This window comes from Convolutriloba macropyga, chromosome 4, assembly GCF_964194025.1.
Source record: "Convolutriloba macropyga chromosome 4, txConMacr16.3, whole genome shotgun sequence".
NCBI lineage: Eukaryota > Metazoa > Xenacoelomorpha > Acoela > Convolutidae > Convolutriloba > Convolutriloba macropyga.
The window spans coordinates 51361059-51376423 of NC_134471.1; the positions used below are offsets into that span (position 1 = coordinate 51361059).

General features: G+C 36.2%; 1 protein-coding gene across 3 annotated transcripts; it reads left to right on the plus strand.

Moving 5' to 3' along the window:
• Positions 1-3675: 3675 nt before the first annotated feature.
• Positions 3676-14075, plus strand: LOC142337738 (uncharacterized). 3 transcript variants are annotated; one of them, XM_075387214.1, is made up of 5 exons: positions 3676-4754; positions 7833-7933; positions 10330-11785; positions 12094-12233; positions 12477-14075. In XM_075387214.1, exons 1-5 carry the CDS (start codon positions 4592-4594, stop codon positions 13263-13265), a joined length of 2649 nt encoding a protein of 882 aa, XP_075243329.1. In that variant the 5' UTR covers positions 3676-4591; the 3' UTR covers positions 13266-14075. The 3 variants fall into 3 exon arrangements, with proteins under 3 accessions (XP_075243329.1, XP_075243332.1, XP_075243331.1); XM_075387217.1 differs by lacking the exon at positions 3676-4754 and adding an exon at positions 7025-7156; XM_075387216.1 differs by lacking the exons at positions 3676-4754; positions 7833-7933 and adding an exon at positions 8989-9983.
• The last annotated feature ends 1290 nt before the right edge of the window (positions 14076-15365 follow it).

The window sequence follows — 15365 nt, forward strand, 5'->3', positions numbered from 1 at the left end:
TTAGATTTTGCGTTACCCTAAAATCTATTTAGGGATCAATTGATTTACAAATACATCCCATAACATTTTCATTCCACATTTGAAAAAATAGGGGAAAACCTAGAAGGATTACTTATGCCCGGAAATAAAAGTGAATTGCGGTCATTATATAACGCGTCACATAATTTGCCACATAGAGCCCAAATCAGCGTAAACCAATTAAGAGCATAGAAACTAGAAATTGAAGAAGTCTCTTAGTTTTTTGAAGTGCCAGATCAATAACTCTCTCAACTGGGAGAAAAACCAAGCGAGCAAAAGCATGCCCAATTTTTTTCCTGCTGAAGAAACGCAAGAAGGAGTATGACCTTGAGGAGGAAAGGAGGCTGTTCCAGGAGTCACTCAGGGCATCTGCAGAGGTCACCAAAGGTCACAGCCAATCGCAAGGTCAAGCAGGTCAGGAGATCTACAGGCCACACAGTGTCGGTAAGAAAGACATAAGTTGACATAACTTTGTACAAATCTTGACGTTCTCTCTCCCCCAACAATCTTATGAAGATCTTAACAAAACGTTGGAATACAATTGGAGCTATTTTGAGACACTTGTATAATTGATACCCTACCTAACATAAACTAGTATATCAAACTTTTTCTTTCCATGATAAATGCATATTTTCCACAAAAACTCGAGGGATTGGAAACTCGGAAAAGTTTGTGATGAATTTGAGCATCATAATCAAGAATTTAGTAATAGTAATCTTTAACTTCACCGGAAGCTTTTCTATACTGACTTTGTATCACTTTATTAGGAAGCTATTAATGTTCCATATACATAGCCACTTTTGCCATAATGTTTTCTATTTCTAAAAACAGCCTCTTTTTTTTTAAAAAAAATAACAATGCTTGGAAATTCACTCAAATGCCCGGAAGATTTTGCTACTTTTTTTAAGTTGACTGGAACGAATGATGCAAAAATCAGTGAAACAAGAAGACTTATTACAAAATAAGGGCTTTTTGAACTCAAAAATTAACCAACAAAGTTGGTCTAGCCAACAAGGAAAAATAAGAAATTTAGCCGACCGCTAAATTCAAGCTTTCAATAGTTCGTCCAAACAGAGGTCGGGCTTTGTTTTTCTTTTTTTTTGGTTGTTGGCCATCACAGACATCAACTAAAATTTATTTGGAAAAAAATGGAACCAATCAAATTTAAACATAACCCAGCCACTGTTGAAGTAGTGCATATGAGTGCGTTTTTCTGCTGTTATTTGAAAATAAAACGCTAAATTTTTCTAAACTCTTTAACTTTTTCTCATGGTCTCAATTTTAAAATCAAAAACATCTTCATTTTAAGCTATGATCACAGCATAGCTCAATACATTTTGCTTAAAATAGCTGCATTCGATTTGGGCACAATGAAACGTGCCAAAACATAACTTACAACTAACTTAACTATTTATAATACTAATTCACCTGCTGGAAAAAGTTCAAACAATATTCTGTTAGAAGCAAAACGAATTTTACTCTAAATTAGAAGTAAATTACTCAAACTATCTAATGCGTCGTCACAAAGAAAACTACATCATTTTGTTTATAATTTTCAGTTATAACTAAACTTTTCAAGTTTAGAACCGTTTCGAATGTTCGATTAAATCGATTGTTTGAATTTGCAAAATGAACGGTGGTTAGTTTGCAATGGTCAATAAGCAGAAAAAAGTTCATTAGAGCACCCAATAACAGAAACGTAGAATTAGCATTTAGTTGTTATTACTAAGAAACTGAACTCCGGTCAAGGAAAATGTCATATTTAAACTAAGAATAAAAAAGAATAACCCCAAAAATGTCACTTTTTGAATTACCCCTGTCACATGTACCTCAAAATTTTTTAGGTAGTATTGACCTGAAACTCAATTATTCTTGTCAATGATTTGGTCGATAGATAAATAGCTTTATATAAATAACTTTTTTTCTGATCTTACTATTATACGAGTAACTTAATGCTAATTGCAAGCATGATCATCAATTATCTTGAAAGTTAAACCATACAATATTTAAATTTTTTTTAATGTAGAAGATTTTTTATAATTGAAATCCGATGCAGTTGTCCGACTATGCTCGTTTTCTTCACTGCCTTATGTGTCAAAAATTGTCGTCATTTCAGGGACAAGTACAAAAAGACGATAGCCGAGTTCTACGACAAAGGGCCCAAAACAGAAAATAACCAGATACTCATGCCCAAAACCCGAATTTTGTACTGCCGAAAAATGGAGGATACATTTGACAAAAGCGAATTTGAAAACATCAACTACGAGTTCAACGATCTGCACCATCAACTACGTGGAGTGTTAAACTTTGAGAACAAAATACTTTCTAGCGAGTATAAGGGGTTGATCAGTGACCCGAAAGAGATCTTTATAAACTCGTATAGTATGTATAGCAAGCTTTTGCAAGAGGAATCGGAAAATATGTCGGACGCATCTTACACGACGTTTCAAGGAAACACTACTCGACCCAATGTGAGTCATCGAGTAACTTCGGAGAGTTCCATAACACCTGTTACAGTTCCCAAAACTGCGAGTTATAATCAAGAAAACTTTGATTGAGTGTACTGTTTATTTGTATTTGCTCAACTGCGTTGCTTTAATTTTGTTTTAGTTATTGAAATTTGTTTTCGTTTCTAGAAAAACATTAGATGCCAGATTTAACAAAACCATATTTTAAGAAATACTATCGAATGTTCGTTCTTATATAGTTCCAAATCAAAAATTTTTTGTGATGATTGTTGGTCAATTTTAGCAATCAGGTTGTATTTCAGATGTCAGTTAAGCAATTCAAACCTGCAAGCAATTCAAACGAACAAACCCCCCCCCCCCCCCACCAACGGCTGTGCAAGTGTTAAATCTGACATTGTGCTATATCAATTATAAACTCATTGCTGCTAAATTTATAGGTTTTTAAGTCAGTATTTATTTAATTGAAGTAATTATCTGTTAGGTGTAAAGTTATTTTCCATGGCTAAGCTCGCAGTCAGCTTCCAAATTGTGTTTTATTATAATTTCACTCAAACAGTGTGAGTTAATTGAGCATTACAATATTTGAGCAACTTTTTAACGCTTCAGTTGGTGGAAGTTACCATAAAAGGAAACAGATGGCTGAAACTTTTCACACCACCGACAGAAAACAGTCGCAAACGCAAGCCATATCAATCTGACATTTACAGCTGATCAATTTTGGTAAAACAATTTTACTAATTTATACGGTTCTTTTCTCAGTTGTTACATAATTTTTCCCTCATTCGGTCTTTATCCATAAGTGTTACGTAATATCGCAGTTGCATCACGTTACAGCTTGCGTAAGGATACAAGGAAATATGTTAATGAAGTATTGTTTTCCATGAGTAGCCTTGACTTTGGGAAAATTGCGTGGAAAGATTATAATTGTCCCCATATTGCGGTAATCGTACAATTAGTTAGTACTTATTAAACCAATTCCTTTGTTTTGGATAACCTAATCCGAAAATCCGCGTTAGCGGTTCCCTAACTTACGAGTTAATAACTCCTAACCGCATCCTTGATATCAAGTTATAAATAACCTAACCTTGTACTTGAATTTTTTCCAGAGTACTTTTGCTGTTGAGTTCGATAAATATAGGCGTTAATGCGAAATAAAAGGTCATTGACTCATTTTAACACTTCTAGACAGTGACGTTATCGTATTCACGCATTCTTATATCTTTTCACGCCTTTTTCACTCGGATCGCATTCGGCTTTGTCTGATATCTCAAACCGTTTCCTGATTCGCTACGATTAACACTCGTCTCACTCACTCACCACTTTTGTTCAAACGCTACAAATTTAGCGCCAAAAGTAGCCAAAAAGCGTCAACTCAATTTTCCCGGATAGCCGCCGGTATTAAACTCATTTACCGGAAAGTGGTAAAAAGCGGCAGGCTTGATTACAGGTAGAAACACGAGACACTCATTCAATTATAATTAACCTCATCTATTCAGCTGCGTTATAACTTATTATTACTTGAGTTAGAAGTACTTTGCAGAAAACTGAGTTTCGAGTTACATCCTGGCCAATTATATATAGTTGAACTTGAGCTTGTGTTTAAACAGAGCTAGTTATAAATAGTGATAACTAGAGTTGGTTTATTGATAAACTGACTGTACTGATACCAAAACTGGTTCATTAATACCGGATATTCTTTACCAGCAGAGTAGACTAAAATACTCTAAATTCACGTGTAACTATAACTTCAATTCTGAAACCAGCTGCCAAACTGAAGCGCTGTCGGTTTAAGCAAGCATCAATTTAGATTTTGCGTTACCCTAAAAACTATTTAGGGAACAATTGATTTACATATACATCCGATAACATTTTCATTCCACATTTGAAAAAAAAATAGGAGAAAACCTAGAAGTAATACTTATTCCCGGAAATAAAGTTGAATTGTGGTCATTATATAACGCGTCACATAATTTGCCACATAGAGCCCAAATCAGCGTGAACCAATTAAGAACATAGAAACCCGAAATTGAAGAAGTCTCTGAGTTTTTTGAAGTGCCCAGATCAATAACTCTCTCAACTGGGAGAAAAACCAAGCGAGCAAAAGCATGCCCAATTTTTTCCTGCTGAAGAAACGCAAGAAGGAGTATGACCTTGAGGAGGAAAGGAGGCTGTTCCAGGAGTCACTCAGGGCATCTGCAGAGGTCACCAAAGGTCACAGCCAATCACAAGGTCAAGCAGGTCAGGAGATCTACAGGCCACACAGTGTCGGTAAGAAAGACATAAGTTGACATAACTTTGTACAAATCTTGACGTTCTCTCTCCCCCAACAATCTTATGAAGATCTTAACAAAACGTTGGAATACAATTGGAGCTATTTTGAGATACTTGTATAATTGATACCCCTACCTAACATAAACTAGTATATCAAACTTTTTCTTTCCATGATAAATGCATATTTTCCACAAAAACTCGAGGGATCTGAAACTCGGAAGAGTTTGTGATGAATTTGAGCATCATAATCAAGAATTTAGTAATAGTAATCTTTAACTTTAACCTGAAGCTTTTCTATACTGACTTTGTATCACTTTATTAGGAAGCTATTAATGTTCCATATACATTGCCACTTTTGCCATAATGTTTTCTATTTCTAAAAGCAGCCTCTTTTTTTTTTTTAAAAAAAAATAACAATGCTTGGAAATTCAATTAAATGCACGGAAGAATTTGCTACTTTTTTAAGTTAACTGGAAAGAATGATGCAAAAATCAGTGAAACAAGAAGACTTATTACATAATAAGGGCTTTTTGCACTCAAAAATTAACTAACAAAGTTGGTCTAGCCAACAAGGAAAAATAAGAAATTTAGCCGACCGCTAAATTCAAGCTTTCAATAGTTCGTCCAAACAGAGGTCGGGCTTTGATTTTCTTTTTTTTGGTTGTTGGCCGTCACAGACATCAACTAATATTTATTTGGAAAAAAATGGAACCAAATTAAATTTAAGCATGACCCAGCCAGTGTTGTAGTAGTGCATATTATCGTTTTTCTGCTGTTATTTTGAAAATAAAACGCTAAATTTTTCTAAACTCTAACTTTTTCTAATGGTCTCAATTTTAAAATCAAAAACTTCTTTATTTTAAGCTATGATCACAGCATAGCTCAATACATTTTGCTTAAAATAGCTGCATTCGATTCGGTCACAATGAAACGTGCCAAAACATAACTTACAACTAACTTAACTATTTATAATACTAATTCACCTGCTTGAAAAAGTTCAACCAATATTCTGTTAGAAACAAAACGAATTTTACTCTAAATTAGAACTAAATTACTCAAACTATCTAATGCGTCGTCACAAAGAAAACTACATTTCTTTGTTTATAATTTTCAGTTATAACAAAACTTTTCAAGTTTAGACCCGTTTCGAATGTTCGATTAAATCGAGGCTTTGAATTTGCAATGGTCAATAAGCAGAGAAAAAGTTCATTAGAGCTCCCAATAACAGAAACGTAGAATTAGCATTTAGTTGTTATTACTAAGATACTGAAATCCGGTCAAGGAAAATGTCATATTTAAAATAAGAGTAAAAATGAATAACCCCAAAAAATTCACTTTTTGAATAACCCCAATAATAATAACTATTACCCCTCCATATATACCTCAAAATTTTTTAGGTAGTATTGACCTGAAACTCAATTATTCTTGTTTATGATTTGGTCGATAGATAAATAGCTTTAATTCTTAATTAAGAATATCCCCATTTGTAGAGGGGGGTTGGGGAGGGGGTGTTGTTAAAATGATCCGATTGGATTTATATGGTTCAAAAATTTACCGAACACCATTTATACTCAAAGCATTAAATAAAATGTAGATCCGCTTTTGGCTTTGATGTGAAAGTTGTGTAACCCAACCCACGATGACACATCCATTTGCATAAGTACTATACACAGCTTTTGAAACATTTCATTGCATTGCGTAATTTGTTCACGTCTGAAATATGAAGTGGGTCAAAGCTGAAATATGCCAGATTTTGGTTAATCCCTTTGGCAAATTTTAGGGTATTTGTGTTAGTGTTTGTCCTTTGCATTGTAAACAAAAGCAAAACGCCAAATTTCTGTTTCGTAACATTTAATCATGTTAGTGGGGAGCACAATCAGTAAGCACAAACAATAATATTTGCCATAATCGGGACTATAATCCGTGCGATATATTTGTTCACTTCCGATTACAGGATTTTGAAGTTTCAAGTTTGATTACATTGCCCAAGAGTCATACACATTGTTAAAAATCAATCAGTTTATTTTGAAAGGGCGCAGGGCGACTAGAAGACTAAGAGTCAAATCAAAATCTGAACAGCTAGGAAATTTTACAGCTAAGAAGCTGTTTTGTGGAAAAGAATCATGAGGAGATTGTTGTTTAGGGGAAAAATAGAGAAAAAATGGGGGGGGGGGGGTTGTCTTTCAATTGACAGTTGTTTGGAAGGTAAATTCTATATCAGAAGTCAAATGACAGCTCAATCTGGTCAAGGCCAGAAAGTCAAATTGCGCATAAATGACAACTGCGTGCAAAATTAGCCAACGGATTTATTTTGTGATTGGAATAGAGTAAGTTATAACGTGAACAAAGAACAAATCTATCCTGTCGCGCCTACACAAGTCAATTCTAATCTCGCTCATGTTAGTTAATGCATTATTACAGTTAGAGCAGGTAGAAAACAAATATTACGAAAAACTAACATTCCTTTAATGCCCAGTACGTTAAGCGCACCCCCCCCCCCCCCCCATTATCACATATATACCATTGCGTAATAAATCATTGCAGTAATAAATATTGAATATCCTCCTTGGGCTGGAAGTTGGAGGGGAGAGGGGTTCACAAAGGGAAAATATCTGAGGAACCTGTCATCCATGCTTTTTGGGTCTTTCCCATTATAGCCAACCCCATAAAATTATAACCCCCCCCCCCCCTATTATGGAATGTTAATATGTTTGGGTGGGTTACACGTTATATGACCACTAAGATGGGGGGGACGATTTGCCGTTTACTCCAATATTGTATTTATGGACGAAAAGAAAAGATATCTTACAAAATTGTAGAAAAATGGAGTTTTTCCGTTTGTGCCTCCCCAGTATGTTATGGACCCCCAATAACAGAGAATGTGATGATATTGCATAGTAAATCATTGTATGACATGGAGTCTGAGGATGCAAATAATATGCACTCACTGAGCTATGGGGGGGGGGGGGGGGGTGAGGGTACAAACGGAAAAGGATCTGAAAATATTAGTGAGTAATTAGCATTGTTTGTGTTTGTGACATATCTATATATGTATGTATGTATGTGTATGTTTAGATCGTTACACGTGCATGCCGGAGAAGACATTCAAAGATGTCTCAACTCAATGTGCCATCGGAGTGGACGTGGAATCACTGCTCAGGGAGAGACTGGCACAAGTTAGTAATAGTTACCAACCACTAATATAAGTACTTTTTTATAATCGGAAGGCCTGTCTTTTGAAATAGGCATAGTTAGCTAGCTATGAGTACATCTACCTAAGGCGAGACCAGATCGTTATCTTCATTCAAGATTCTTGTAAAAGTAGGCTATTTTGCGAGAGAACCATTCGAAGTGACGGGATAGGATCAACCTGTACCCTATTACCCCCGCTTCTTTTCACGTCCAGGACTAGTGGGGTTTAGGATGTGAAATTAATAAAAGATCAAATGAACTCTACAGCGAGTTGGCATTTCCAAAAAATCTTGAATCTTTTTGTTTTTATCCCTCATCTCTCCCCCTCCCCATGAAATCACAGCTCCCTTTTATGGTATATTCATGGCATTTTTTGGGTCTTTCACATAATACCCCCATCCAGCTTAGAGGTTAGATAATCTTAGGGGAGGATCTTGAAAATACTCAAAACTATATGGAAACTAAAGTTCATGCACTTATTTAAATATTGCAACCAAGTGAGTTGAATTAGGTGAATTCGAATTTTTGGCGTTGTCTACGTAAACATTTTGAACATAGGTCAAATTCATGTAATGGGTTGATACTTGCTCTCTCTGTTGGGTTCACAAAAGGATTTGCCCAAACTTATGACAATGTCATCTTGAAACTGAATATTGATTCTAACAGCATGCGATTGTATAACTACTTTGGTGATGATAGATATAACTGTGGCAAACTTGACTTTTATCTCGCTTGATTAATCATTTTAATTGATAAAGCAGAGAGAGTTATTACGATTACAATTTAGTTATAACTATTATAACTTAGATAGTAGCCAAAGGTCAACGTCCGATACTGTCATGCTTTCTTTAATCATTCTAGAATAACTGAAGTTTTACTTTCATAAATCATAACTAATATTAACTGATATTAGTTATAAGAGATATTATAACTGAGAGCTGCCACCATCTTATAACACACCTTATGCATGGTTACACTTCTAAGCTTTAACCGACTTCTTATAGTAGAAACTTTTCATCAATAGAAGGTTAAAATCGTTTTATTTTACACTTGTTTTTGCGTTATGTTATTTAAAGTAAAATTAGAAAGATTTGGTGCAAAATTGTAAGAATACGGTATGAGCGTTTTCGGTTGTACAGCTGTTTTTTGTTCATTTTACAAAGACAAAACTTTTTGTTCCAAAACGTACCCATCTAACCGATATATAAAGAAGCATTTAAGTTACGAATTTTGACGACCAGGTTTGTTTGTTCGTTCGTTATGAAACGTTTTGGAATCGAACATTAAACAGAAGATACACAAGATTAGACGATGATACTTTTGTCATAAACGGTTATTAGCAAACATAGCTAACTCAACTAGTTAACTGACTGACCACGTATTACTCCGTGGGTTATTACGTTTTCAAACTGATAAAAGATGTTCTGAGTTAAAGTATTTGAAAAATGCACCAAATATGTAACGTGCACGGAGCTATAAACGAAGTAAACATTCATAACACGTCAGTTATAACTTGAAGATTCTGTTCATCAGTTATATTTGTAATTAACTTATAAATTATCAATTTTCGTCTAACAGGTCAAACTTTGTACCTTTAATGTGGCACGTTTAGTTAAAACGAAACCACTTCGGTTTTATAACCGAAAAGCAACATATGATAAGTTTTATGATAACTTTTACCAAGACCACGTTTATTACCGAGTGTTGTTAACTCGCTACGACTTTCTCAATTACTTAGCTGCTGTAAAAAATTACTATTGCTTCATTTAAGAATAAGAAATTGAATTGAAACAGTTACTGTCACACAGTTAGCCGAGCTTTCACTTCTTCGTTTGTGTATACAGAATCAATACCGATAATTTAAAACTTATTTTAATCGATTTTACTAGTTTTGCGCATTTGTTACCTTTTGTTTAGTGCTTGGTCAAAATGCAAAGTTTTGAGCCGTATCGAAACAGTTACCAGGATCCAGACTTTATGGTTAAGGTTCGCCGTCCCACAGTTATAAAACCGATGGAGTTAATTAGAAATCAAGTAACTATTTTTCATAATTTGGATTCTTTTAGGTTTTGGATCTCTTCCGTTCTATTTTTCATAATTTGGATTCCTTTAGGTTTTGGATCTCTTCCGTTCTATTTTTCATAATTTGGATTCTTTTAGGTTTTGGATCTCTTCCGTTCGGGGGGGGGGGGGGGGGTGGGGGTTACGTTACAGGGACAAAAACGGAAAAGATCCAGTATTTCTTTAGCAACTGCCGGTGTTACTTAACTGAACTGAAATTATCTTAGTGTTTAGCGTTAAATAATTTCCCGTTTTTGGCATACGCCTTCAGTTGTCAGTAATTTTTCCAATTGATTCTAGGAAGTTTGTTTTTGTTTAGATTTTGCGACTGGAGAATTTCAAGAAAAATGGAGAAAACTTAGAGGACATTCCCCAAAATAATAGTCTGGAAAAATCATCATCAAAGTTGGTTCAAAATGGCGAGGTCAAGTTTACCCATTCGTCGCCTTCCGAGTCTAGTGGAAGCTCAGCCGGGTCCTCTGTCGCTTATCAACCGACCGAACACAACCTGTCCCCCGACTCTATCGAGAATAAATCTGCCGAGAATAATTTTGCCGACTCAAACGTTGCCGAAGAAGAAAACTTTGCCGACTCCAATGTTGCCGAACTCAACTTGTCCGATTCAAAGCCTCTGGACTTACGCAGCGGCTGCAGCTCAGCTACACCTCCAAACTTCGAACCCTTTCCCAAAGCTGGAAAGTTTGCCAACAACATTGCGGGTTCTTCAGCCGAGGAGCGCAATGATGTTTCGCCGGCTAAACGCTTGCCACATATTGCTTTCGCGTCCCCGCGGCGACCATTGAGTTACTTTGAAGCTGCGAGCGATCCCAGCAGCCCCACCATTAAGCAAAATTTTTCACCAAACTTGGTCAAAAGCAGCAGACCTCATAGTTTGGATCTATCATCAAAACAACTGCCCTTTTCTGCCATGCCTTCGCCCAAAATTACTCAGCCTATCTTTGGCACCTCACTTAGCAGCCAATCAACTAGTCACCAAAGTTGCCCCAGCATGAGTGAAATGTCGGATTCGGTCGAAAGCATCGTATCCAAATCTGCAGTTGCGAATGTTTCGCAACATCATTTGGACGCCTTGGCAATGCAACACCAAGTCCTGGCCATGCAGCAATACTACCAATCTCTCTTAGTGCCTCCAATGTCACAAATGAACAGTTTACAGCCATTGATCAGAGCACCGCCAACCAATTTCGGACCTCCTGTTACCAACGGGGTGTCCGCAGCAACATTGTTCCAAAATATGGTGCCAAATTTTGCCAATACTGACCTGGCAGCCGCTACAAGTGGAATTTTCGGATCTGGTCTGGACCATCAAATCCCACCTCATCAATCTACCTCAAGAAGTCTGGAATCAATTCGCGAAGAAGAGGCTGCTTCCCCAGTTGCAGTTGGAACTTCAGCATTGTTGGGAGTTGGCTATCACCAGCAAAACGAGGTCTCAAGTTCCTCAGGACCTGTAATGCCTGAATTCGATGTTTCCAGAGGACCTGGATCTCTTTCGTTGTCAACTGGATCTCTCACACCAGCATCTTTGCCATCGGGATCCTTGACTATGTCGGGGTCCGTGCCTACCATGGCTGGATCTTCTAATGATCAAGCTCCGTATAAGTGCATGCACTGCGGGAAGGAATTTGCTCTTCAGCGAATGTTGACAAGACATTTGAAGTGTCACAGTCCGATTAGAAGGTATCCATGTCCGTGGTGCAAGAAGGGATTTAATGACACGTTCGATCTGAAGCGACATGTCAGAACCCACACAGGTAATTTCAATTAGTTGATTGTGTTTGCACTCCATCTCGAGTGAACAAAATTTGTTGCCTTATCAAGCTCAGAAGAAAGTAATTAGTCACAGCTTTTAAGAGCTGGTCTAACTGAAAGGCGGGGGTGGGATTCACTTTTGATACTGAGTTCGTATATTTGCAAATCTACCGGCAGTTCCATGTTTTCCCCAAAAATTATTGATTTTTATTGAAATGAATAACCTGTCCTAAATTAGGTTCAGGAACAAAGACATGCTAGCACGTGTCTGATGATATACTGATGATATATATAATGATGATGTTTTCAGGTGTTCGACCGTACAAGTGTGACTTCTGCTCCAAGTGTTTCACACAGAGATGTTCGCTGGAGTCTCATTTAGCCAAAGTGCATGACGTGAAGCAGACGTTCAAGTTCAAAGAAAGAAGATCCAAGCTGTTCGTATGCGAGGTAAGATCACAATTGTTCTGATTAAATACTTAGCAATTGATATCATTAATCACCATAACCGTTCATTAGGAAGATAATTTGGTTCAACATCAATTTTTTCCACTTAATGAGGAGCTGTGGTGGAAAAAAGTTCTTTATTTCTGCCGTGCAGTTAAGATTATTTTCATAAAATGCTTTGTATAGCTAAGATACGAATTATATGCCGAGTTTGATATCATATTTGAGATAGGAGTTTTATTTCAGGACTGCGGACAGACAACTACGAGCTCCGAGGAGTACCAAGCGCACGTGAAATCATTGCACCCAAATTCACCCTGGCTCCTGTTCCGAAGAGACCAAGACCCCAAATTGAAGATCGAGAAATTGCAAACCCTTGGGGAAAATTTTCCCGAGAGCCACACAACCAACAATGACGAAGCAGAACAAAGCAGTAGTCGGATTTCGCCCTCGACTAGCGACAGTTACCCGCATTCTCCAATTGATGCACACATTGTGGACTTATCGCCTACTGGTGATTTAGCCGACAACGACTCCGCTCCTATTACCTCAGAAAACATTACCTCACAAATTGTTACGTCACAAAATGTGGATTCCGAAATGGTTGCGTCATCTGAAACAGCGTCACCAAATAAGGTCTCAGTGATTGACTGCTCAGGTGGTTCAAAATCGTTCGCAGGAACTTCGGAAGTTGTGAACTCTTTGCCTTTCAATACTTTTACCTCACAATTTTCAAGTGCTAATAATATTTCCAATTTTGGAAAAACTTTCTCAAAACCTCAGGAATCAACCAGTCAAAATCCCCAGCAGACGTTAGCCAATCAAATCCCTCCAATTAACGCTCGCGGCATGCAATCGCCCCAGTTCCACCTTAATTCCGCTTCAACTCATCAGAACAACAATTTGCAGTCGGATCTGGTCTCGAGTGGATTTTCGGGCCTCGACAATGAAACGCTGCGGAGTTTAGCCAATTCGTTCAACCTCGGCAGTTTTCAATTAAACGGAAACTCGACCAAAATGGAAAGCGAAATCTAAACTCGAAAGAGAAATGGCAAGCTAAATTGAATTGAAATATAACTTAGGTTAAAATCAGGCAGTATAAGAAGTCGGTAAAGGCTTTAACTCTTCATTATAAAACGGACCTCAATAAAAACAAAAACTTTGGAAAACTTTCTTTATCTTGACCTGTTTTGCAAATCTTGAATAATTTTTCAAATTGTGAACTTTTGATTGCCTTATAGAACGTGTCTTGTGATATTATTCTAGTTTAGACGGTTAATTAGCTCAAAAAATTATAATAAAGATGGTGGTTAGTTTTGATGAGTTAGTTACTATAATTGTGATAATCAAAAAGTAGTAGTTGTTCATTATTATATGTTATGTATGTAACAATGATTTTAACCATTCCTTAAATGATTCAACATTCATTCACCCACCCACCCATTCATTCATTCATTCATTCCATAATAGTTTAGTGTGAGTTTAGTTAATTACTAACCCAATCCAAACCCGAACTAACCAAACCTACCTGTTCTTGATTGAACTATTTCAATTTTCACTCCAAAACTTTGCCTTTTCTAGCGTCAATGTCATTTAAGTTTCACTTGTGATCACGTTAACCTAAATATGATTTCCTACAAAATTCTTTTTGCACGTTTTAATGCAGTATATCAAAAAAAAGTTGAACTCTGTTTCTGAGTAAAATTTGGTTAACATGATCAATAATACTTTCATTAATTTTCAATTTATCTTACTTTTTTCATTTAAATGTGTCGTCTCATCATAATCATTAACTGGAAACTAATGTGTCTTGTTAATTTGTAAATATAGTTTATGACTATAAAACCCTTTTCAAACTATAAAACACCCCAGATTAAGAGGGAAGTTTTTTAAAAACGTACAGCGCACTACGATGACAGCATATATTTGGGAAGAAAACTCAAAGAATTCTACACTTTTTAAAATTAATTGAGGACATCAAGAATTCACGAAGATGGTTTCATTACTGCGTAGAATTTTCAACTAATCGATCGCCCTTATTCAAAAATATTTCAAGGAATGAGGGGATTGTAAACTTACGCCACTAAATGCATACAACAAGGGGGCTCGGTAATGTGCGTTCGAACATAAAGTTCCGAACCCGCTCATCCACATTTTGGTCATAAATGTCTACCAAATGAGGAACAGATAGATAACACCAAAAATTCAAGGATTTTTCAAAAGAAATGTGCATGAACAAAAAGATCGCTTCTAATGCAAATAACTCAGTGGAGTAAAAGTGCTGCATTAGATTGAGATTAGCTATTACAACGAAAGCAAGTCAAGACGAACAACAAAATGAAACATTAACAACAAACATCAATTGCATCCAAACCTTTGTCCATTTTGAAAAAAAAATTATTAACAAGGTTAAAATAGCGTCAAATAAGACTGAAACTAGAAAAATAACTTGTATCTCACTAGAAAAGACATGGGAACACTCCACAAAAAGGACTGGTAACAATTAGACAAAGACTCAAAACAATTTTTTAGACAAAGACTCAAAGTAATGAATACCAGAAGATAGCAATTGAAAACATTCAAACTGTTTATGATCACGTAAGTCTCTATAGGGGGCATAATCACCTGCCATTATATAATTTTTTATGCGATTAGAAAAAGAACAAATGGAGACAAACACAAATTCAAATAAAGGTTTGAAGAAAATGTTGTCGATACCATATGGACATTTTTCCCCTCAGAAACTTTTCCTTTGAGCTTTGCTTGAACGCCAATAATATGTTATAGCATTATCCCATCAATGAGAATAGGTAACAAAAAGACAAGAATGACAGAGTGCAAAATTAGGTATTCCTTTTGTATATTTCGAAAACAATTATTTTCAAAGGCATGAAAGCCATTATATACAAAAGGAAATAATTATACAGATTTGTCTAATGGAAGCGCTTGTGACCTGTACTTATTCAGATTATGTCGTACATCTACAAACAGAACGTCAAAAATAGAAAAAAGGTCAAAATTTAGTTTTTTTTTGCGAAAAACCGGTGTCGAAGCCAGTGAAGTCTTAACAAATTCTTTAAACACTTTAGATTTGGTACATTTGCCAACTGTCTGATAACAATCATTTCATATATG